This window comes from Mesocricetus auratus, unplaced genomic scaffold, assembly GCF_017639785.1.
Source record: "Mesocricetus auratus isolate SY011 unplaced genomic scaffold, BCM_Maur_2.0 Super-Scaffold_100042, whole genome shotgun sequence".
In the NCBI taxonomy this organism is placed as follows: Eukaryota; Metazoa; Chordata; class Mammalia; order Rodentia; family Cricetidae; genus Mesocricetus; species Mesocricetus auratus.
This window is the reverse complement of record NW_024429219.1, coordinates 5,657,153-5,682,627: the sequence shown is the minus strand read 5'-3', so window position 1 is coordinate 5,682,627 and position 25,475 is coordinate 5,657,153. Positions and strand designations below refer to the sequence as shown.

General features: G+C 52.1%; 1 protein-coding gene across 1 annotated transcript; it reads right to left on the bottom strand.

Annotated features, from left to right (window-relative positions):
* Positions 1-1,526: 1,526 nt before the first annotated feature.
* Slc45a1 (solute carrier family 45 member 1) lies at positions 1,527-24,637 on the bottom strand. Its single transcript, XM_040735014.1, has 9 exons — positions 24,489-24,637; positions 18,162-18,585; positions 17,641-17,733; positions 17,055-17,279; positions 9,986-10,725; positions 6,201-6,354; positions 4,512-4,688; positions 2,572-2,777; positions 1,527-1,928 (listed from the first exon to the last, which is right to left on the bottom strand). The coding sequence occupies exons 2-9, from the start codon at positions 18,559-18,561 to the stop codon at positions 1,662-1,664; spliced, it is 2,262 nt and encodes a 753-aa protein (XP_040590948.1). The 5' UTR covers positions 18,562-18,585; positions 24,489-24,637; the 3' UTR covers positions 1,527-1,661.
* Between the last annotated feature and the right edge of the window lie 838 nt (positions 24,638-25,475).

Below are 25,475 nucleotides of genomic sequence, written 5' to 3'. Positions count from 1 at the left end.
GGAGAGTCGTTGCCCAAGGGCCTTGGACGAGCTGGGATGTCGGGGAGTGGAGGGTGGCCAGAGATCTTATGAGAAATCAGCTCTCCAGGCCAGCAAGAGGTACTAGAAGCCGGGAGACATGGCCACACGCTCTCATTGTCTCTGCAAGCCCGGCTCTGTGCAGTCTCAGCACCCAGAGCGGCCCCCCCCCCCCCGTGTCCATCTGCGCAATGAATGGCTGAGAAGGGAGGGGCATGGCCCTCAGGTGGGGGTGGGGGGGTGGCATCCTCTACTCTTTGGGCATGTAGAGGCAGTGCTCATTCAGACATGCCCAGCAGCTTCTCTTCCAGAGACCAGAGACGGTCCCTTTCTCTGAAGGGCACTGCTCAACCATCTCAGTAGAGAGCGGTCTAGACACCTGCCCTGCTCACCGCCTAGAGCACTCTCCACCAACGTCCCTGCTCACCGCCTAGAGCACTCTCCACCAACATCCCTGCTCACCGCCTAGAGCACTCTCTACCAATGTTAAGCATGAGCTCAGTTCCTCAGTATATGCCTGTGTGTGTGTGGGGGGGGGCCTTGTTCATTTACACTAATCTCTGAGAAGTTGCTCCTGCCAGCCCCCCTCAGGGCACTGACTGGACACTCCTGGGTGGGAGGGTGGTGGGCTGCTCCTGTGGGAGATTAACTTAAATGAGAAAAGTTTCCTTTCGCTTCGTGTCTTAAGTTCTAGGCCATGGGCTCTCTTGCATTGACCTTATGGTAGCACCACGCATCACGTGTGATGCGTAGCTGAGGAAGAGCTCAAATAAGGCAGCAAGAAGCAAAGAAAGGAAGAGTCTACCATCCCAATATCCCCTTCAAGGTGTGCCCTAATGACTCAACTTCCTCCCTGTAGGCCCATCTCCTAACTTCCCACAGTGGGCTGGGGGCCAAGCCTTCAGATCCAAACTATATTGTAAGCAGATAGATAGAGGGAGGGATGAATGATGGATGGAAGATGATGGATGGGTGGATGGATGGATGATGGATGGGTGGATGGATGGATGATGGATGATGGATGATGGATGGGTGGATGGATGGATGGGTGGATGGATGGGTGGATGGATGGATGATGGATGGGTGGATGGATGTTGATGAGTCTTTGTGAACCACCCCCCCAGGGGCGAAAACAACACAAACCTGTCTAACCATGATGCAATGTGCAGAATATATGGCCCGGTTATCAGAGCTGTGCGCTCCCCCCTCTGCACTACTGGCATCTTGGCCTGGATAAACCTTTTACTGTTGGGGGCTGTGTGTCCTAGGATGTCTGTGACATCCTCGGATGGCAAATGGCACCTGTCCAAGCTGTGGCAACCAGACACCGTTGCCAGCCTTCCAGGGGGCTGGGAGATATCAAAAGCACCCTTGATGGAGAACCACAGTTGAGAGCCGAGTTACATCTTCACTTCTGATAAATGATTTTCGCATGGTACCACCATCCCCAGGAAGGGAGCTCCACCCACGTGACCCTATGCCCTTGGATAAGAGCGCTTCTAGAAGGCTTTGCTGCTGTCATTTATTTACCACATATTTACATTCCACTGGAAGTCTGGCTGGCTGCCAAGGCCTTTGGTTCCTCAGTGGCCAGCCTGCAGCAGACCGACCACCTTCAAGTCCAAAGTCAAGATTCTGAGGCATCAGACATTCAGCAGGAGGGGCTGGTGTTCCTCGTCAGCCGTTTCGCCAGAGGGAACTTCGTAAGTGACACACAAAGAGGAGTAGAGGCAGCCGAGGAAGGACAGGAGGCTGGAGAAGTACATCACGCCGTTGGCACTGCCCACAGCTGAGGTCAGCGGCCCCAGGACCACAGAGACAAGGATCTGAGCCAGAAAGTACTGGCAGCTAAGCAGCGAGATGTCCATCCCCATGCCACGCCGTGTGCCGTCTGCGCTGGACCCTGCAAACTGACCAGGGAACATCACACCAGTTAGACCTGCCGCAACCTCCATGCAGAAGTGGACATGAGGGGACCGAGCAGGAGGAACAGGGCCATAGCAGGGGTCAGCCAGTGTTCAGAGAGGTTAACAACCAGAAGAAAGGCTGGCTTCTCTCTCATAGGCCAGGTGACATGGAACGTCCCTGCTGGAGTACAATCCATGAAAATTCCAAAAGCCAGCACTTGGGAGGCAGAGGCAGGTGGATCTCTGTGAGTTCGAGGCCAGCCTGGTCTTCAGAGTGAGTTGTTGAAAACACACACCCCTCTGTCTCTCCCTGCCATGTTGTCACCACCATGCTCTAGGTGTCCTGCTCTTTCTCTAGACACAGCCTTGAGCCTCTGTGTTAATAGGGATCCCTCCCCCAGTGCCCCTGTTCAGACTGGAAAGTTGCTGTGGAATATTCCCTTTGTACACTGAAGATTTGTCACTGGGATTGGTTTAATAAAAAAGTCGATTGGTCGGTAGTAAGAGTTAGGTAGTAACAAGCCTGAGCTATCAGCTGAGCGTTTGTGTCATTAATACACACTCCTGTGTCCGTCATTCGAGAGCGGCTGTGGGACAGGAAAACTGTAGGTAGCCTGGAGGTCGTCTCTAAGGTGCCCATACCTACCTTCTTACTCTGGTAGTAATCGCAGAGCAGGGAGTAGGGCAGGGTGCAGAGCGTGGAAAACAAGATGCCGTAGGTGGTGCATAGAGACAGCACCACATACAGGTTCCTGGAGAGCGTGGCCAACCCCGTGCCCAGGCCGAAGGAGAGGTAGGCGATGAAGTAGAGGGTGCGGACGCTCAGGCACTCCTCCAGCTTCTCCAGGATAGCTGTAGGAGGACAAAGGCTGAATGGGCGGCTAGGCCTCCCCCCTGCAGCGCGCTCGTCCCCTGGGCAGGGGCGGGGCCCATGCCGGAAGCAGGAAAGCAGGGGCTGGTCCCTGCAGGCCTGGAGAACAAGCCCTGGGGCGGCCTCACTCACATCTGCCCCGTCCGGACCCCTGGAGCTTCTACACATGGAATGGTGAGACCCCTGGCAATGTGGGGTCTTAGGTTAAACCTGTGGTCTCCTGCCTGGAACGGGAGCACAAGTGTGCCCCCCTTGGCTGGCCCTCATCCCCATCTTGCCATGAGCTACCCGGAGCAGACATGACCAAGTAAAGTAAAACACAAGACCACCCGCCTAGGGGACCCCAAAGTGCTGAACTCAGGGACTCGCAAGTGAGACGAGCATCTAGTTTGGGGGTCTCTGGGGGCTGAGCTTGGCTTCAGACATGCTAAGCACATACATAGACTATTGCACTGAGCTACACCCCACCCCACAATACTTCATTCCTCCCCAGCCTCCTTAAGGTGACAGAGGTCAGAAAGGGTGGTTGGCAGCCTGCAGCCTGCAGCCTGGTTTTGGCCTGTTTTTCAAAGTTTTGTCACGTGTGTGCGGTGCTACAAAGATGGAGCCCAGAGGCCTCTAAATGCTAAGTAATCTCTCCCACCATGAGATACACCACCCCTCACAAATCCTAACCCCCCACAACCCCCTCTCGCCCCCCCCCACCGACTCAGCCTGGCTTTGTATGGCCCAAGAGCCACGAGTGAGTGAGTAACTTTGTACTTAAAAACAAATTAAATATTCATTTAGTGTGCATCGGAAGGTTGGGGCAGGGGAGACAAGCGTGTGTCATGGCACATGTGTGGACAATCTGTTGAGGTCATTTTCTTCCTTCTACTGTGTGGCATCTGGGGATCAAATTCAAGTCATCAGGCTTGGCAGCCAGGGCGTTTACCCACTGAGCCAATCCAGCTGCTTTGGAGTTTTAAGCAACAAACAAACAAACCAAAGGAGCTTTTGTTTGTTTTGGTGTCACATGGAGACTGCAGAGCGTGCAGCTCACAGACACACACAGGTATTATTGCCTCAGAGCCGTGCCCGGTCCCTTCTGAGATGTCAGTGGTTGCTTTGGAACCACTGGGCACTGCTAAGAAGCTGCCACAGAAGCCCGTTACTTCCGAGTCTGGGACCGTCTGACCCCGGGAGAACACTATAGGTTCACCAAGTCCCAAGGGGACCGCCCCGGGATGAAGGGAGCTCGGTGTCGCAGGAGCACACCCTCAGGCTCAGCTCAGACTCTAGACTCTGCCCCCTGCACTCCACACTCACCGCAGAAGGTCACTCGCCTCCTTCCCCAGGCCTACTGTTTCGTGCGGTGTCATGTGAAGGATGGGTTTACCTACCAGCCACACGCTTGCCTGCTTGTGGTCCCATGGCTTGCCCCTGGGCCCCCGCTTTGCCCTTACGTGTGAACCCATGATCTAGGCAAGTCTAGACATGTCCCTTTTGGGGTGCCTCCTCCTTGGAGACCTGACACCCACACACAGGTCTGTACCCCCATCTACTTTTTGGTTCAGGACAGCGCAGCTGGGAGGCCCAGAAGTATTTGAGGACTTGAACAAAATCGTGGTGTCTCCCCTGAAGGGGTGCTTGACCCCTGCAGTTGGTCTTTGAAGGGAAGGCGTGCCGTGCGTGCGTGCGTGCGTGTGTGCGTGCGTGTGGCCGCTGGCGGGTACCTGAGTAGCAGGCAGCGCTGAAGGCATAGATGCACATGCCCCAGCAGCCCATGGTCACGCCGCTGTTGTACTTCTGGTAGGCCTCCGACGTGTGGGGTGCCTTGGGGTCGCCCTGGAACACCACCTCGCCCATGAAGTCCGTGTAAAAGAGCAGCATGCCCTCAAACGAGAGCCACCCTGGAGGAAGACAGGCGCTGTGACCCTTGGTCACTCAGGCTGTGGTTCCACCCTGCCCGCCAGCACTCAAGAAAGCCAGGCTTGGTGACTCACACCTGTCATCTGAGAGCTCAGAAAGTGAAGGCAAGGCCAGGCGGTGGTGGCACACACGGCTTTAATCCCAGCACTTGGGAGGCAGAGGCAGGCGGACCCCTGTGAGGATCAGGAGTTCAGGTCTAGCCTGGGTCGTTAACTTTTGTAAAGTGCCCCCCATTTGGTTGAAACATGGCAGTTTCCATAATGACAGTAATTCAGTTTTCAGAACTGTAGAGTTTGTTGTTTCTAAACCCTTGCCGGGCTGCCCCACAGACCCTCACCCAGCAAAAGCTGGTCAGGAATGTTTATCCATCACCTAACATCTTTATTTTTCGTGTGGTTTGTTTAACAAGGTCTCTCTCCATAGTCCTGGCTGTCCTGGAACTCACTCTGTAGACCAGGCTGGCCTGGAACTCACAGAGATCCACCTGCCTCTGCCTCCTGAGTGCTGGGATTAAAGTCTGTGCCCCACACCCAGCAGGGGAAAGATATATTAGGAAATGCAAACCGTAATGTGGGCCTGATGCGTGTGAGTTGGTCCTGCCTCCAAGTGCCACTCTTTGAAGACCGTTAACACCTTCCTTGGCTGAGGTGGGAGACGGCGAGGCCCTCTCAAGCCACAGTAAACCGCCACCGCAGCTTCTACGCCATCAAGCAACATTGTTATAATCTGGGATTATAGGTGCGCTTGGTTTCTGCAGTTCTGGGAATAGAACCCATGCAAGCTCTGTGCCAACTGAGTCATTAAACTCGTTTCCACAACAGCAAAGTACGCCCCCCCCCCAGACACATGATTTAACCCTTCCCTGGACTAGACATCTGTGTCCCCATCCCGGCTTTGTGGGCAGAAGCTGTGCTCCTCTCAACACCTGTCACATCAGTTCTTGGAGCCATGTGTGACTTTGGCTTATGTGGGACGCCCTGCAAAGATCACTGTGGGGAAGGTTGAGACCATTTCAAGGTTTGTCCATCACCAGGTGACTAGTGGCGCACGTCTTTAGTCCCAGCACTCGAGAGGCAGAGGCAGGCAGATTTCTGAAGCCAGCCAGGGCTATGTAGGGAGACCCTGTCTCAAAAAAAAAAAAAGTTTTGCCTGTGATGTCTATTGTGTTCTTCTAAATGGCAGCCCTAAGTTACTGCAAATCTGTTGTCCTCAGACCTTCAACAACAGATGAATGACAGCCACACAGGGGTCCTTCGGGGTCACCGAGTGCCAAGCCCGGGTGGTTTAAGAGCCTCAACAGATAGGAGGGAGATCTACACGCCTTCACATCTGAGGGTGACGTTCCAGGAAAGTGGGGCCTCTTGCTTGACCTGGAGGAGAGCCTCCAGTGCAGACAGGGGGACGTGAGAACCTCCCCCCGAGGAGTGGGGGCCCTGTGCCCAGACCCTGCGTGCCTGACGGTACCTTGTCCCAGACAGGGCGTCACGGCTCACCCAGAAAGTGGTTGACGCAGAGATTTCGCAGTGCCTTGGGCATGTTGTAGATGGCGGAACAGAGGCGCCGCAGGGACAGTGGCTGCTCCAACTGCTCACTGGAGCCAGTCAACTCACTCTCGTACTTCACGCCGTTCAGGAGGATGTTCGCCACCTGTAACAGAGTTACTGAGGCAGCCGCTAGGCCCACGTCCCGCCAAGGCGCGCGATGGAGTGTGCTGGGGAGTGAACTCGGACAGCCCACAGCACACGCTGTCAATTTTATGTATCATTATCAGAGGGTGTGTGCGCGCGCGCGCGTGTGTGCATGGTGTGTGTTAGCGCACGCTGTGGGGACCTCTGTCTTTTCTTAACTGTCAATCTTATCATTATCAGAGGATGTATGTGCGTGCGTGTGTGTGTGTGTGTGTGTGTGTGTGTGCATGGTGTGTGTGTGTTCGTGTTATACGTACGTGTGTGAGTGCAGGTGGAAGTTAGAAGACCATTTTGAGAATCAGTTTCCTCCCACTGTGGGTTCCAGGGATCCCACATCAGGCTTGTGCGGTGGGGGCTCGTTTACCCCCTGGGCCATCTCACTGGCCCCACTCTGCCTTCTGACGGGGGTAACCAGGCACCAGGCACCCCATGTGGGGGTCTTGTGTGAGACCCAGGAGCAGTTAGAGGTGAAAGTTTATTGTGAGCGCCCCATGGTGCGGCACAGGATCTCTCCTCTCTCTGTCTGTCTCCCTCTCCATCTCCCTCTCTCTCTCTCCATGACAGACAGACAGACAGACAGACAGACAGACACACACACACACAGAGAGAGAGAGAGAGAGGGAGGGAGGGAGAGAGAGAGAGAGAGGAAGTCTCTCAAAAAGTAGACATGTAAATAAAATAAATACAGATTGGGGAGAGGGACAGTTGGTAAATGCTTGTCATGGAAACATGAGACATGAGTTCAAGCTTCTGAACCTAGGTAAAAAAAATGCCACATTTTTTGCAATCCCAGCACTGAGAAGGCAGAGACAGGTAGATCTCCAGTGTTGTTGTTGGGCTAGCCTAGCCTACTTGGCAAGTTACAGGCCACTGATAGACCCTGTCTCAAAAAACACAAAACAAAAAAAACAAGGATGGTGTCTGAAGAACACCCAAAGTTGACCTCTGACCTCCACATATGTGCACATATGTGTGCACGTGCACACACATGAAATACAGCCAGCCCTCACCTGCTCCCCCTTGGGAGAAGGCTGTGAACACTTACTTCAGAGGGACTGAAGACACATTTAAAACACAGGTGGGTCTCCTGCCACATGGAGGACAGGGCAGCCCTGTCAGCGGACACCTCTTCTCTCCAGGGGTTCAGATCATGAGACACAGACACCCAACTGTCGGCAGAATGGGAGGGCTGAGACAGCACTCAGTGGTCCCTGCGGGCCCCTGGCATAGCTGCCAACCTTTTTGAATGAAGTTTCTCTCCCCAGAACTTTGCCTGGGAATGAGGAAGGAAATCTGGGACTGAGCTGTTTGGAGAACAAGGAGGACAGGGTGCTGCTCTGCTCGGGAGTGGAGGTGACAATGTGGGCTCCAGACTGTCTGTCTGTCTGTCTTTTATGCTTTTTGTCTCTCTGTCTCTCTCTCCCTCTCTTTCTCTCCATGACAGACAGACACACACACACACACACACACAGAAAGGAAGTCTCTCAAAAAGTAGACATATAAATAAAATAAATACAGATTGGGGAGAGGCTGGCTGCACAAGACTATTTTAGTGGGAAAAGGAAACAGGAAGCTGTAGTTCTGGACCACAAAGCAGCCATACTAATGAAGCCTGTTACCTACGCCTGCAGCAGAAGACCACTAAAAGCCAGAGCCTGGGTGTGGTCGTACTTAGCTCTCCTTCTTTCCTTCCTTCCTTCCTCCTTTCCTTCCTTCATTCCTTCCTTCCTTCTTCCTTTTTCCTTCCACCCTTCCTTCCTTCCTTCCTTTCTTTCTTTCCTTCTCTTTCTTAGAAACAGGGTCTCATTAACCTTCTGGGTGCCGGGGTTACACGCATGCACTCCGCGCCCTGTGTATGAGAAGACTGAACATGTACATGTCAGGCAAGCTCTCAGTCAGTGGAGCAACTCCCCAGCCTTGAGCACACGACTTTTAGTATTCTGCCTGCATGTGTGTCTGTACTAAGGCGTCAGATCCCCTGGAACTGGAGACTGGGGTTATAGACAGTTATGAGCTGCCGTGAGAGTGCTGGGAACTGAACCCAGGACCTCTGGAAGAGCAGCCAGTGCTCTCAACTGCTGAGCCATCTCTCCAGGTCGATTTTCACTGTTTTCAAAGAACTCACTGCTGGCAGAACGGAAGCTAGGAGGGACCAGGAAAAGGGGGGTGCTGGGGGCCTCGGGTTCATTAAGACCTGAATCTAGGGCCATCTGAGTTTTGTGAAACAGGACGTCCATTCGACAAAGGGCCAGAGAAGCGACCTGGATGTCACCAACGGAAGATGGCAAGCCTGGATCTGTGTGGCTAGGAAACACGGCCTCTGGCAGCAGTGATCTGAAACACCACCCAACTCCTGGGCTGCTCTCCACATTGGGATCTCTGCACTCTTCCCCAGGAGGGAGAGTCACTCACTGCAGAGTCCTTCCTCCAGCAGAGGCGGTGGCCCTGGCTCAGCCAGCCTCTGCGGCCTAAGCAAAGTGTCTCACTGGGTCCTGCTCCAGTCTATCTGGCCCCAGAACACCCTCCCTCAAGAGACCGGTGCAGGTTAGGTGCTTCATAGGGCTGTGACCTAGAAACCCCGAGTTCCTGATCGCTGTCTTCCTGTGAGGGCCCAAGGCCAAAGGGGCACAGGCGTGTCTACCTAAATAACAGGACATCCTAAAGGAGCCTCCTCCTCAGGGTGGAGGGTGCTGAGTGTGTGCATGTGTACAAGTATGTGTGCACACATATGTGTGTGTAGAGACCAGGGGACAACCTTAGGTGTGGTCTCACCACACCAGCCTCTTACGTGGCTTCTGGGGAATCAAACTCAGGTCCTCATAATTTCAAGACAAGCACTTAACCAACCCGGGCTCTGAAAGTAACCTCCAATGGCAACCAAAAACCCTGTGGCCAATCTGACACATACTAAAGACTCTTCAGCCTTCCAGAAGACTCTGCCCCCTTTGCAGAAGACACCCTTGAGCCTGCAGCCCTTCCAGGTCAGCTAGTCTGACATGAGCAGGGGAAACGGCTCACACTGGGGAGGTCCCAGAGACGTTGCAACCGCGGTGTTCCCTTCTTCCTTTAAAACTCAGATTGGGGGCTGGAGAGAAGGCTCAGAGGTTAAGAGCACTGGCTGCTCTTCCAGAGGTCCTGAGTTCAATTCCCAGTAACCACATGGTGGCTCACAACCATCTGTAATGAGATCTGGCGCCCTCTTCTGCCATGCAGGCAGACATGCAGACAGAACACTGTATACATAATAAATAAGTAAATCTTTAAACAGGACTCTGATCTGTTGGCCCCATATTCAAGGGGCCAGTGTTTGCAGTGGCCGGGCTGTTGAGGGGGAGTACTAGAAACTGATTGGATATGCACAGCACTTGTACACACTCTCTAGAGGGCACAGCTTTCCTTGGGGCAAACATGACAGTCTGTTGAGGACTGTGAGTCCTAAGGCCTGCCCCGAACATACCCTCCCATCTGGGGACTCAGACATCCCAGAGTCACATACCCACATGCAAAGGAAGCGTCTCTGAGACCACGCTTCCCCCTCAGCCTCTGACTGACGACAGAGGCCACCTCGCAGAGCACCATGGAGGCTTTACCTGCTGACTGAAGGTCACGTTCCTTCTCCTGCTGGTTTCGGGGCCATTTCCTGCAGCCACGTCTGGGAGAGCCAAGGTCTGCGGCCTCTTCAGGATCCCCGAGGCCCGTGGCTTAGAGGTGTCCAAAGAGCCTACCCTTAGCACGTCTCCATCTGAGCCTGAGGTCAAGGCCCCCTCTCTCCTCTCCAGCAGCCCCCTCTCCTGGCAGTAGAAGCCATCAGGGGCCCGGGGGAAGCTGACGCTGATGGCCTGTCTGGGGACGCTGCTGGACAGGGCCAGGTAATTGTCGTGGCCCGCCGTGAAGCAGTCGATGAGCACACTGTCTATGTTGGAGGTGCCGAAGGAAGAGGCGAACTCGTTGAGGCCCGTGAGGGAGCTGTCCCTGCTGATGAAGCTGCCGTACTTGGGGGTGAGGGGGCTGGGCGGGGAGATGGGGCTGGAGAAGCTGGTGTACAGGCTGGTGGCTGTAGTAGAGGGGACGGTGTCACCAGCCCCCTCCTCCAACAGGACAGGTGGGGAGGGGGGCAGCGGGAGGCTGGGGCTCTTCATAGCTGTCCTCTCCTCTCCTGGGGGCCGCAGGGGCCTCTCGGGGATGCTAATCAGGGTAAGCACAGTGGTGACACTCAGGGTGATGGCCGTGAAGATGTAGATGACCCGGAGCTGACCCCCCAGGGCCCTCCCAAAGCTGGTTTTGTCCCAGTGGATGCCCCCGACCACGTAGCCGAACCCTCCTCCGAGACCTGTGGAGAGAAGGATTCAGTGTCCTCTCCAACCCAGACAGGCCAGGAGAGTCCCCAGGAAAGGTGGGACCATTAAAGTATCAAAGTCCATTCCAAGGACCCAATGCGGTATCCGTAGCAACTACACCCCAGCCAGTGAGGAAGGGATGCTAAGGGCACCCCCCAGGGGCGTTCCTGACACCTCCGCCCCCCCCTCTCCAGGGCCAGTTGGCTACTCTCTTCTCCACATTAACCTGGGGACTTGGCTCCAGGGTAGGGGGTGGATGGACAAACTGTCAGCCTGTCCTTCCATTTGAAACGAAGCGTGTTAGAATCCTGGAAGGGGCTGTTTGGACCCAGTCATTCCTTTGCTCTAAGATGTGTCCAGCTTCAGGGCAGCACAAACACAAGCAGTGTGTACATGAGCATGTCCCTTGGTATCATCCGTGTGCAGGGCCACCATGAGAAAAGTCACTTCTAAGGATGGCCCCGGGTTCTGGGGATGGGACTGAAGGCATCAGGCTTGACAGCAAGCGCCTTTACCCACCGAGCCATCTCAGGTGAATTTGGGGTCCTGCTAATTAGCTTTTCCATTGAAGATTTGTGACCCTTAAACAAGGGCAGGTTTCATATGGATGTTATTAACTTGATTTTATATTGAAATTAATCTATTACCGTATGTATGCAGCCCTGACTCACTTTACAGACCAGGCTGGCCTCAGACTCGGAGATCTACCTGCCTCTGTCTCCTGAGTGCTGGCATTATATATACACGTCACCACCCATGGCTCTATTCTTTAAATTTTTATTTACTTAGTTTTACTCTATCCATCTGTTTGCGAGCATGCGTGACATGTGTGCTGTGGGGACCAGGGGAGGTGTCAGGTCCCTTGGATCTGTAGTCACAGGTGCTGTGAGCCCAGGTCCTCTGCAAGAGCAGTCAGTGTTCTTAACCACCGAGCTATCCCTCCAACCCCTAAATGGCTATGTTTAAACGGGAGTTTTTCCCCCTTCTGTATCATTTTGTTATATGTGCTTTATTTGGGAAAACTGAGGTTTCTAATTTTTTGTTGTCAATTTAAAATTTCCAAATTAAATTTTTATGAATTTTACTGTGTGTGTGGGCATGTACATGTATTGTGTGTGGTGTTTATGTGTGTGTATGTGTGTGTGTGCATGTGTATGTGTGTGTGGGGGATGTATGTATGTGTATATGTGTGTGTGGGCATATATATGTGTATGGGGTGTGTGTATATGTGTGTGGGGTGTGTGTATATGTATGTTTGTGTATGTGTGTGTATGTGTGGTGTGTGTATATGTGTATGTGTGTGTGTATATGTGGGGGGAGTGTATATGTGTATGGGATATGTGGATATGTGTGTGTATGTGTGTGTATATGTGTGTGTATATGTGTGTGGAGGTGTGTATATGTGTGGGGTATGTGTATGGGGAGTGTGTATATATATATGTGTGTGTGGGTATGTATATGTGTGTGGGGGTGTGTGTATATGTGTGGGGTGTGTGTATGGGGAGTGTGTATATATGTGTATATGTGTGTGTGTATATGTGTGTGGGTGTGTGTGCATATGTGTGTGTGGGGTATGTGTATATGTGTGTGTATGTGGGGGGGTGTATGTGTGTGTGGGGGTATGTGTATATGTGTATGTGTATATGTGTGGGGTGTGTGTATGGGGAGTGTGTATATATGTGTGTGTGTATGTGTGTATGTATATGTGTGTGTGGGTATGTGTATATATGTGTGTGGGTATGTATATGTGTGTGGGTGTGTGTGTATGTGTGTGGGTATATGTGTGTGGGTGTATGTGTGGTGGTGTGTGTATATGTGTGGGGTGTGTGTATGGGAAGTGTGTATATATATATATATGTGTGTGTGGAGGTGTGTGTGGAGGTGTATGTGTGTGTGTATGGGGAGTGTGTATATATATGTGTGTGGGGGGGTGTATGTGTGTGTGCGGGTGTATGGGGAGTGTGTATATATATGTGTGTATGGGGGTGTTGCACACCACAGTGTGCATGAGGAGCTCAGAGGACAACTGCAGGAGTTGGTTCTCTCCTCCCCCATGTGGGTCCTGGGCAGTCAGACTCAATGTGTCAGGCTTGGTGACAGGCACCTTTACCCACTAAACCACTGTAACGCCCCTTCTTCTTGTTTTGAGACACCTGCTTTGTCATCCTGGCAAGCCTGGGCTCACTAGGTAGACCAGGCTGGGCTTGCATTCCAGGGACCCTCCTGCCTCTGCCTGCCCAAGTGCTGGGCATAGTCACCTCACTTTTATTCACCCTGTGTCACTAGGATCACACCTCCAGCCTCTGGCACGCTAGGCAAGTGCTCGGCCACTGAGCTAGGCCCCAGCTCGGACTCCATTACAAACGTTCACAAGCCAGCATTCTGCTGAGTTCCTGCACTGCTTTGCACAGGTGTCCCCGGAAGTCAGTAGGTGCTGTCCCATAGTGTGACAGGGTTGACCTCCTGCCCTCTGCTACTGTCTCAGAGCAGTCACCCCGTGGGGTCAGTGCCGCCTTGCCTTGTTCCTGACTTTGGCAGGGACATTTCTCGTGCCATCAACCACAGGCGTGCCCGTGTGTGGACACAGTCTGGATGCACAGGCGTGAACGTTCCAGACCCTTGTTTGCACACTCTGAATCTGTGAGCCCATCGACTCACAAAGTTTGCTAATGATAGTTCTTAAGGCATTTTTTTTTTTTTTTGCATCATTCAAGAATATGCCCAGCACAGACAAAGACTGACTTACCCCAAGCACAGGGTGACCTCAGAGGCCTAGCCTAGGTGGCACAGGGTGACCTCAGAGGCCTAGCCTAGGTGGCACAGGGTGACCTCAGAGGCCTAGCCTAGGTGGCACAGGGTGACCTCAGAGGCCTAGCCTAGGTGGCACAGGGTGACCTCAGAGGCCTAGCCTAGGTGGCACAGGGTGACCTCAGTCTTTTGCCTGCTTAGCTCCTCATTTCCTGCATGCCCGTGGGTTCTACTGGGTTGTGCTGGCTAAAGTACGTCAACTTGACACAGACTGTAGTTATCTGAGAGGAGGAAATGCCGCCATAAGGCCAGGCTGTGGACCAGTGTGTAGGGCATTCTCTTAATTAGCGATTGATGGGGGAGGGCCCAGCCCATTGTGGGCGGTGCCATCCCTGGGCTGGTGGTCCTGGGTTCTGTAAGAAATCAGGCTGAGCAAGCCATGGGGAGCAAGTCAGTAAGCAGCGCCCCTCCGTGGCCTCTGCATCAGCGCCTGCCTCCAGGTGCCTGCCCTGTTTGAGTTCCTCACTGACTTCCTTCAGTGATGGACTTCTCTGTGGAAGTGTGAGCCGAATAAACCCTTTCCTCCCCCGCTTGCTTTTTGGTGATGCGGCAGTAGAAACCGTAGCCGAGACACGTTTTTCCACTGTGTGAAGTGCCCTCAGTCTGGCACTGAGACGGCTGAGGTTGCCTTATGGAAGAAGACATATGTCACCCGAGGTCTGTTCAGCCGTAAGCCACAGTGCTGTGAACCACCAGGCCAATGTGATGGGGGAGCAGCATGTTCAACAGTGTCTTTCCGCCAAATGAGGCAAACGAGGTCGGTCAGGGGCAGTTTGTGTGACCAGAAGATCTCAGGAATGCTTGCTGAATCAGCGTTTGCCTCGCCCTGGGAGGAACACGGCTGCTACAGATAAGACCAGACTGCACTGCGTACTGACACTCATGACCCCATACGTCACACGTACACAGGTGGTACTCCCATCCATCAGGCCAGAATCATCCTGGCTTTCAAGACGCTCAGAGGAGAGCAAGCTGCTGCTTGTACTAGACATATACAGACTGACGACATTCTCTAGATGATACAGCTTGATGACGACTTATGTGGGATGTGTGCGTGCGTGTGTGCATGTGTGTATGTGTTGGTAAACATCTGAGTGTGTGTGTGTGTTGTATGCATGTGTGTTTGTGTGCATGTGCGTATGTGTTGGTAAACCTCTGTGTGTGTGTGCATGTGTGCATGTGTTGGTAAACATCTGTGTGTGTGTGTTTGTGTGCATGTGTTGGTAAACATCTGTGTAGGTGTGTGTGTTGTATGCATGTGTGTTTGTGTGCATGTGTGTATGTGTTGGTAAACATCTGTGTGTGTGTGTTTGTGTGTGTGTGTTTGTGTGCATGTGTGTTTGTGTGCATGTGTGTATGTGTTGGTAAACATCTGTGTAGGTGTATGTGTGTGTTTGTGTGCATGTGTGTATGTGTTGGTAAACATCTGTGTATGTGTATGTGTGTGTTTGTGTGCATGTGTGTGTGTTGGTAAACATCTGTGTAGGTGTGTGTGTATGTGTGTGTGTGTTGGTAAACATCTGTGTAGGTGTGTGTGTGCATGTGTGTTTGTGTGCATGTGTGTGTGTGTTGGTAAACATCTGTGTAGGTGTATGTGTGTGTATGTGTGTGTATGTGTTGGTAAACATCTGTGTAGGTGTATGTGTGTGTATGTGTGTGTATGTGTTGGTAAACATCTGTGTAGGTGTATGTGTGTGTGCATGTGTGTATGTGTTGGTAAACATCTGTGTAGGTGTGTGTGTTTGTGTGCATGTGTGTTTGTGTGTGTATGTGTTGGTAAACATCTGTGTAGGTGTGTGTGTGCATGTGTGTTTGTGTGCATGTGTGTGTGTGTTGGTAAACATCTGTGTAGGTGTATGTGTGTGTTTGTGTGTGTATGTGTTGGTAAACATCTGTGTAGGTATATGTGTGTGTATGTGTTGGTAAACATCTGTGTAGGTGTATGTGTGTGTGCATGTGTGTATGTGTTGGTAAACATCTGTGTAGGTGTGTGTGTGTATGTGTGTGTGTGCATGTGTGTGTGTTGGTAAACATCTGTGTAGGTGTATGTGTGTGTTTGTGTGTGTGTATGTGTGTGTGTTGGTAAACATCTGTGTAGGTGTATGTGTGTGTTTGTGTGTGTGTTGGTAAACATCTGTGTAGGTGTATGTGTGTGTTTGTGTGTGTGTATGTGTTGGTAAACATCTGTGTAGGTATATGTGTGTGTATGTGTTGGTAAACATCTGTGTAGGTGTATGTGTGTGTGCATGTGTGTATGTGTTGGTAAACATCTGTGTAGGTGTGTGTGTGTATGTGTGTGTGTGCATGTGTGTGTGTTGGTAAACATCTGTGTAGGTGTATGTGTGTGTTTGTGTGTGTGTATGTGTGTGTGTTGGTAAACATCTGTGTAGGTGTATGTGTGTGCATGTGTGTATGTGTTGGTAAACATCTGTGTAGGTGTATGTGTGTGTTTGTGTGTGTGTATGTGTGTGTGTTGGTAAACATCTGTGTAGGTGTATGTGTGTGTATGTGTGTGTGTTGGTAAACATCTGTGTAGGTGTATGTGTGTGTGTGTTGGTAAACATCTGTGTAGGTGTATGTGTGTGTTTGTGTGCATGTGTGTGTGTTGGTAAACATCTGTGTAGGTGTGTGTTGTATATGTTTTTGGGTGTTCATAATTGTGTTTGGAGGCCAGAAGCCAGTGTTGAGTTCTTTCTCTGTTACTTTTTACGTTTTTTTCTTTTTAAACACAGGGTCTCATGAGCTGGGCAGTGGTAGCAAACACCTTTAATCCCAGGACTCCGGAGGCAGGTGGATCTCTGAGTTCAAGGCCAGCCTGGGCTATAGAGTGAATTTCAAGACAGAGAAACCCCGTCTTGAAAAAAAAACCAAAACAAAGGACATGGTCTCATTATGTTACTATGTAGCTCAGACTGGCCTGGAACTTGCTATGTAGCCCAGGCTGACCTCGAACTCACAGAGATCCACCTGCCTCTGCCTCCTGACTGCTGGAATTAAAGGTGTGCACCACCACATCCTACTCTCCTCTGTCTCTCTCTCCTCTTTCCTACTCTCTTTTGTTAGGGTCTCATGTACCTCAGTTTGGCTTCAGACTATGTAGTCTAAAATGAGTTTGAACTCTTGTCTCTACCTCCTAAATGCTGGGATTACAGGTGTGACCACCACGCCTGGTTTATACAGTGATGGGGACCCTTGGCATGCCAGGCAAGCACTGTACCTAGTAAGCCACACCCTCAGTTTCAAGATGAGTATTTTCTATTTATTCATTTTGGGGAGGTGGTGTGCGTGCCCTGGTGCACTGTGGAGGTCAGAGGGCATTTGTAGGAATTAGGTCTCTCCTTCCCCACGTGGGTCCTGTGAGCCGCTCAGGAGGAGCACTACTTCAACGCCAACCTATATATTTGAACGTCATCAACTTATTTCTAAATCTAGAGGTTAGGAAGGAGCACCCCTGCCCCCAGGGACACACACCCGAACCCCACAGCACTGCAGCCTTGCCTGGGGGGGCACTCACCCGCCATGAGGGCATGGATGTTCAGGCCTCGGTCCTGGTCCACCGGGCCACACACATCCATCATGTAGGCGTGGCTGGGGTTATCTGCCGAGTCTGCGCTGAAGTCCATTAGCACCACCCCGCACACAGTCAGGAGGATGCCCCACTTGTGGTTGGTGGCTGTGTCAGCCAGGGCCATCCCAATGTCCCTTCCATTGAGCAGGAGTGACAGGCCCAGCAAGGCCCCTGGGAACAGAGAGACAAAAGTCACTAGGTTGAGCCTGAGGACTTAAAAGCCCGTGGGAGTCACCTGTGGGGACCCGCAGAGTTCTCACTCAGGCCAGGGTTTTCATCCCATAAGCTGAACAAGGACAAGACAAGCTTCATAGGGTTATTAAAACAAACGAACGAACAACAACTAAATGTTTTATCCTTAGTGTTGGCTCAGGCAAGGTTGGGCCTGGAGCTGCCTGGGAATTGCCTGAGCCTCTCTTCTGCTCCCTCCATCCCCCCTCCCTCCCCCCTTCCCCTCCCTCCACCCCCCCTCCCTCCCCCCTCCCTCCTTAGTTTCTTTCTCTCCATTTTATTTCCATGCCAAACAACAGACCTATGGCCAGAACAAGAATGAAAGGACGTCTCCTTCCAAACCTTGAGGTACATCGGTCACTCCAGGCGCCCAGCAGAGGCTGCAGCAGGAATCCTGAAACAGAGCAGGTGGTGTTATTGCCAGGGCCATTGAGAGCGAGCACCACGGGGAGGCAGGCAATCAAAGCAACAAGACCAGGGTTGGTGGCACCCCAGACACCAAGCCCCTGGGACCCTCCTTGGGAACCCCAGCAAACCCCCGGCCCCTCCCGGTTGCATCAGCTTCACGTTTCCGGTTCTGCGCTGAGAGATTTGGAGGGAGCTCGATGATGTAATCCTGGGGTCTTGTCCTACCCTCCAGCACAGATCAAAAGAACCGAGAAGACAGGATGTGACCGGCCACACCTGTGTTTTCCCACAGCCCCATACTAAGGAGCGGGACTCAACTCCTCCCTCGTCCCCTCGGGTCCCTCAAGCTGCTTCAGCAGAGGCTTCTGGAAGCCTCCGGAGATTTCCAGAGGCCGTTCCACCATCGGGGCTCACCGAGGATGGGGCTGATGAACCACACTAGGCTGTAGAGCTGGTCGGGCAGGCCCATTTGCAGGAGGACCGGAGTCACATAGGCCGTCTCCATGGCGTAGCTGAACTCGATGCCAAACAGAATGCAGCCATTGAAGACCAGCTCCCAACACGACCTCTGCGGGTGCAGGTCTCCAAAGTCCACCAGCTCAATGGGACATGGGGTGTTGGGGGGTGGGGGTGGAGAGGGCCGAATGCACTTCCTCCTCTTGGGGTGGCGTTTGAAGTTGTTGGCCCGGTGGCTGATGTGTCGTGTCACGGACCCTGAGTAGCTGGAGACGGGAGACCTCCACAAGTCCTGAGCAGCCACACTGGGGAAGAGGGCCTCTCCCGGAGGGGTGCTGCCTGCTGCTGGCGGGATCATCGTAGGCAGGGCTGGTGGGTGTCACTGTGAGGGAAACCCATTTAGGGACGACAGTTACCTTCACCGAGGTCTTACGGGGCGCCTCCATCATCTTCCCTGTGAGGGAGGCCCTTGGCCCTCCTCGCTCGCCACTCACTTGGGGAAAGCTGAGTTCGCACTCCATTACTTGGGAGTCCATTCTGTCTGCCTCCCCAACGATGCCAGCATCTGTCTCCGAGCAGAGCCCTTCTCGTGGGGGCAGCAGAACAGACAGGAGGCTCCCTCTATGCTTAGGGACCCTCTTGTCCTTCCTTGGAGGTCCCACAGGACCAGACACCCAAAAAGACTAGGCAGGGGTCGGGAGCCACCTGGGGGTGAGGGGACTGCCCTTCCTTCATGGGGTGAAAGTCACAGGTGGTCAGCTCAGTTCCTGTGTTTATATGGACTTCCTCACAGGAGCCAAAGGGGCCAGATGCCTGCCTGCCCTAAAGCATCAGGGAGTGCCTGCATGTGTGTGTGTGTGTGTGTGTGTGTGTGTGTGTGTGTAGGTGTAGGTGGCATGGGGGGACTTGGTCATGAGTCCTTTCCTCTCAACTATTACTGATGAGTGAATTTTCAGCCAAGTTGAGAACTGAAATCTCTGGTGTTTGAACTGCTCTGTAAAGAAGTATGGTTGGAGCCGGGCGGTGGTGGCGCATGCCTTTAATCCCAGCACTCGGGAGGCAGAGGCAGGCGGATCTCTGTGAGTTCGAGGCCAGGCTGGACCGACAGCCTCCGAAACAATACAGAGAAACCCTGTCTCGTAAAAACAAACAAACAAACAAACAAACAAAAAAAGAAGTAGGGTTGGAAATATAGCTCAGTGCCGGCCTCGCCTCGTGTGTTCCAGGCATGGACTCCATCTCTAGAGCCAGAAATGAATGAATGAATTTTAAAACAGAAGCATGGCGTGAGAGATTCCTCTCCTCCAGTGTATTTATGTCTTGAGAAATGTTTACACCACCCAGAACCTAGTGGGGAACTGGGAATACAAAAGCCTCCCTCTATCTTCTGACCCCTGCCCTCTAGCCTCTGCCCTCTGCCCTTTGCTCTCTGCCCTCCAGGGTTTGCTGCTCAGATGGTTCTCTGAGCATCCTACTGCTTTTTGCTATCTAGAAACAAATCTAGATTATAGATGAAAGAAATTGATTCCTATGACTCACATTGTAACCAACTTTGTTTTCCCTCAACACAGAGAAGAAAGCTGAGGCCATAGGGGAAGGGTCAGAGACCCAGAGCAGGGAAGTCCCAGAACTGCCCAGGTACAGGCCACCTCCCCCACCCGACAGAAAAGCCACTGACACTCTCCTTTGAAGTCTGTCCAAACCACCATGCCTTTCTCAGCCTTGGGAGCCCTGATGGCAGAGGCATTTACCACGAGAGCACCACAGGCTTTCCTCACAGACTACGTCTAAGCCTCGGCTTGAAGTCCGTTTCCCATACTCACTGCACCACTTTCCATCCTACTGCTGGGGCCACTGCTTTCTTTATAAACTCAGAAACTACGCTCGTGTGTGTTCAAAGTCCTGCACTACCCCATAGCTCCACAGAAGAGACCAACAGTGGAAATGATTGCACACAGAGACAGCAGGATGCAGAACAGTCACTCATCCACCCTCCATCCATCTACCCTCTGTCTACTCTCTGTCCATTCACCTACCCTTCCATCTACCCGCGTGTCTGTCAGCTGCCCCATCCATCCACATCCATCCACCCATCCATATCCATCCCACCTATCCACGTGTCCATTCATTTATCCACCCCATCCATCCACCATTCATCTATTTGTCCAACTCTCATCTACCTCTCTGTCTCCCATGCATACATACACCCTCTATGCATCTACCTATCCATCCGTCCATATATCCTCTGCCCATCCACCCACCATCTGTTTGGCTATCCACATATCCATCCACCCACCTTCCATCCATCCATCTACCTATCCATCCACACATCCATCCATCTACTCCTCCTCCCTCTACCCATCCATCCACCCATCTCATCCACCTCCCACCCATCTATCCATTCATTCACCTTTCTATCTATCTATCTATCGATCTATCTATCTATCTATCTATCTATCTATCCATCCATCCACCCTCCATCTATCTAGCTGTCCATCCACCATTCATCTACCATCTACTTTCTATCCACTCATCCATCCATCCATCATCCATCCATCCTCCACCCCTCCACCGTCTTTTCACCATCTGCCTAGCCGACTATCCATGCGCCCACTTTCCAATCCTTCTACTCATATTCCCATCTCTCCACCCACTCTCCAAACATCCCAAGTTCTGAGCACTGAGACACAGAGCTCACAGAGACAGGGTAACGACATAGTTCTTGCCTTCAATTGAGTTAGAAAGTGAAGAAAAATGTTCCAAGCAGTGGGGAATCTTCCACAGGAACAAGAAAGAACTAGCTGCCGGTCACAGTGTGGGTGTGGAGAGAGAAGACGCCACCAGTGAAGCATTTGCTGATGGCGAAGGACCTTGACGCCTTGGCTAAGGGGTGCGTTTTACAAGAGGTAACGTGGAGGAGAAGCTCACTCCCCTGTTACTTCAATAGCGGACTTATCTGGTGACCATATGGATGCTGTCATGTAAAATGAGGACAGGTGAGCCTGAGAACTACGTAGACAAGTAACACTTCATTTGAAATACGGTTCACTTACGAAGATTAAATCAAGATTAAGGTTTATGGGACTACAGGGATGGCCCAGTGGGTCAAGACACTTGCCCTAGGACCCAGATGATAGGACAGAGCCAACTCCTACAAGCTGTCCCCTGGCTTGCGCCTGTACCATTAAATAATAAATAAACAAATAAATAAATGCAGCTCATTTTTTTGTTAGAGATTAGTAGTTTCAAAAAGCTTAAGCTTGTGTGTGTTTCCTTCCTCCAGCTCAGGGGCTTCTGCAAATTGAGACCTGTCACATGACCAGGCTTCCTAGCCGGGCGTTGGTGGTGCACGCCTTTAATCCCAGCACTCGGGAGGCAGAGGCAGGCAGATCTCTGTGTGTTCGAGGCCAGCCTGGTCTACAGAGTGAGTTCCAGGACAGCCTCCAAAGCCACAGAGAAACCTTGTCTCGAAAAACCAAAAAAAAAAAAAAAATGACCAGGCTTCCTTCCAGAGCACAGTTAGGTGCTAATGATCCCAAAGGCCAGTATCCTCTTTGACACGGGTGTGCTGTGAGCTTGGTTCAACTCTACCCGTTGGCCACAGCGCATATTCCCCTTCAAGGGGCCTATTCCTGGGCTCTCCCCATTTCAGAGACACAGGATCTATCCCCTCTTTGCTATCCGTACTCTCCCCAGAATAAAGTGCACGTAAACCTGCGTCAGAAACTGCCCCCTTAGCTGGGTGTGGTGGTGCACGCCTTTAATTCCAGCACTTGGGAGGTAGAGGCAGGAGGATCTCTGAGTTTGAGGCCAGCCTGGTCTACAGAGCGAATTCCAGGACAGCCAGGTCTACACAGAGAAACCCTGTGTCAAACAAGACAAAACAAAACTGGCTGGAGAGATGACTCAGAAGTTAAGAGCTCTTGACTTCTCTTCCAGAGATCCTATCTGTAACGGGATCAGATTCCTTCTTCTGGAGTGCTCACATATATAAAATACATAAATAAGTAAACAAATAAAGAAATAAAATGAACTTAAAACAAAGGGGGTGGAGACCCCCAGGTTGAGAACCGTTGATCTGGTACATGAACCAGAACTAACCTGGAGCTTGAAGAATGTGTTCATTCAGCTTCCTGTTCGCATTGGAGTCAGGTCAGAATAACCTTTTAAAAATTTTAATTGCTGTGAGTGTGTGAGTGAATGTGTGTGAGTGAGTATGTGTGTGAGAGAATGTGTGTGTGTGAGAGTGTGTGAATGTGTGAGTGTGAGAGAGTGTGTGAGTGTGTGTGTCTGTGAGAGTGTGTGAGTGTGTGTGTGTGTACATGAACTATGACGCATACGGGAAAGGCAGAGGACAGCTGGCAGGAGCTGGGTCTCTCCGGCCATCGTTTGAGTCCCTGAGATGGCACTCAGGTTGTCAGAGTTGGTAGCAAGGGCTTCTACCTGCTCCACCGTCTTACCAGTCCCAAAATTAGCCTTTTTTAGTGAGAAATGTATTTTTCTGGGCTGGAGAGATGGCTCAGGGGCTAAGGGCACTGACTGCTCTTCCAGAGGACCTGGGTTTGGTTCCAGCAACCACATCAGGTGGCTCACAACCATCTGTAACTCCAGCTCCAAGGGATCTGATGCCCTCTTCTTGCTTGCCAGGCACTGACACACTCATGCATGTGCAACACTCTCACATTCACACACTTTCACACTCACACACACAAACGAATATAAAGGCTAAAAATACAAAATGTGTTTGTTAAGAGCTTTGCGAAATTTTATACTAAGAATTTTGTTGTTTTGTTTTTGTTTTTGTTTTTTCGAGACAGGGTTTCTCTGTGGCTTTGGAGGCTGCCCTGGAACTCACTTTGTAGACCAGGCTGGTCTTGAACTCACAGAGATCCGCCTGCCTCTGCCTCCCGAGTGCTGGGATTAAAGGCGTGCGACTGCCCGACCTTACACGAAGACTTTTTTTAAAGTTCCTTTTTCTGTGGGCAATGAGAAGGCTCAATGTGTGAAGGCCCTCGTTGTTCAGAGACACGCTCCCTGGCTTGCAGCTGGATACACCAGGCTAGCCCACCCATGAGCTTCCGAGGATTCCCATCTCACGTAAGAATGCCAGGACTGTAAGTCCTGAGACAATAACACGTAGCTTTAAAAAGGAGCCGGGCGTTGGTGGCGCACGCCTTTAATCCCAGCACTCGGGAGGCAGAGGCAGGAGGATCTCTGTGAGTTCGAGACCAGCCTGGTCTACAAAGTGAGTTCCAGGACAGCCTCCAAAGCCACAGAGAAACCCTGTCTCGAAAAACTAAAAAAAAAAAAAAAAAAAAAAAAAAGGAGCAGGGAATTCAAATTCAGGTCCTCTGCTTAGGCAGCAATGTCTTTACCCACGGAGCCATCCCCAGGCTGGGCTGTTTCAACAGCACCTGACTGACAAAATAACCAACATCCAGGTAACTCGATACTTAAACGTATCTTACTTGGAACCAACCATTTCTCCTTTCTCTGAAAAAAAAAAAGTGTGTGCGTGTGTGGAGGCTTCCACCCGTGGGGACGTTGGGTACCACCTCTCTTTTGCCTCCTGGATTCTCAAGGCCAATAGTTCGGGGCTCTTCTCAGACCCTTAAACACTGGCGTGGACCTGAGAGGCTGCAGTCAGTAAACTTCCCGCCCAGTTCTCACCCCCCATCTCCGGGACCCGGACTCCTTCCCGAGGGTCAACCTGTCCCCGGAGTCCCCGATAGGAGCTCACTAACTTGGCTTCCATCAGCCCCCGACTCTACTTCCCACAAGAACAGGAAAACAAACGTTATAACGACTCCAGGAGATGTTGTCTCTTATCGAGGAGCGGACCAAGGGAACGCTCATCATCCTTAGCGTGTCACCCTCAGCTATATGACTCAGGACGGTGCTGAGATGACAGGGCGCTGTTCCCAGCGACCCGGACATCCTGGGGGATGTTTTACCACCATCCCTGGCCAGCCAAAGGGCTCAGAGGTGACCCGGAAGCTGATGACACCTGCCCAGGTAGCCGGGAACAGGCCTGGGGTTCAATAAACACAGGCAGACGCTGGGGACAAATTTCACCAGACTGCCTCTCCCTCTAGGCCTGTGGGCGCTTCACCCTGGAGACTCCATCCTCAGCTTGATTCACTGGACACCCAAAAAGAACAAAGGTCCCCATGCCCGTCCAGAGCCCCCAGCCTGGGCACTACGACCACCCTGGGGCCTAAGCAGCAATGCTCCGGGCGCAGAGCCGCCGAGCTGGGTGGAGGGAGCAGTTGAAAACGCCGGTACCTGTGCGTCCAGACGGGAGGCATCCCTTTCTCAGGCTGGGCTCCTGGTTCTTCGGGGTATAGCTCCGTCCCAGCCCGGCGCCCCCAGCCCCGCCGCGGCAGCTGCAGCATCACCCCGCGGGGCGGGGCCGTGACGTCATGGCTGCATCCTGCCGCTTGGTCCCGCAGAACGCCCTTAAAGCAGCCACCGCGCACCTTTGGGGACGACCCGGAGTCTACGAGGCAGAAGGCAGGCCAGGGAGGCACAGAAAAACACGCAACAGTTTACTTTTTCCGTGGTCGTAAATGCATTATAAAAGCACTTGCCCGAGCCTGTGGGCGAACTCCCCTGGCCTCACTTGAAAGAAAATGCGTACATTTTTGTGCCTTTAGTTGTAAGGAAGTAGTCACGAGCTCATTTACAGATAGACATGTGCTCCCTAAATATTGTGCCCACTGCGTTAAACCAATCTCCAAAAGATCGTATTCATTGTTCTGGCCACAAATCCATCAGGTGGCTGAGCTACACCTTGGTTTATTCTAGAACCCCCCCCAAGGAGTAAAAGGGGGAGAGACTTCCTGACCTCGGGGTTGATAGGTCAGAGAGGAAGATGCACTTTAAATAGGATATATGAAACAAGTATGGACTGGAGAGACGGCCTCGCTGCAAAGGCGCTTGCCAAGCAAACCTGGAGATCTGAGTCTAGTCTCGGAGTCACCCACTAAAGGGGGAAGAGGAGGCACAACTGCATTCAGTATCCTCTGACCTCACCATGGCATCTGTGACACACACACACACACACACACACACACACGCAGTGTGCACATACACACACACGCAGTGTGCACATACATACACACAGTGTGCACACACACAGTGTGCACATACACACACAGTGTACACACACACAGTGTGCACATACACATACACACACAGTGTACACACACAGTGTGCACATACACACACAGTGCACACACACACGCAGTGTGCACATACACACACACAGTG

Excerpts from the sequence above, each read along its gene's own strand:
- Slc45a1 (XM_040735014.1), bottom strand. The coding sequence starts at position 18,561 with ATGATCCCGCCAGCAGCAGGCAGCACCCCTCCGGGAGAGGCCCTCTTC. Across the intron at positions 10,726-17,054 it reads CATCCATGCCCTCATGGCGG|GTCTCGGAGGAGGGTTCGGC; the intron begins GTGAGTGCCCCC and ends TTCTCTCCACAG. Across the intron at positions 2,778-4,511 it reads CAGCGCTGCCTGCTACTCAG|CTATCCTGGAGAAGCTGGAG; the intron begins GTACCCGCCAGC and ends GTCCTCCTACAG.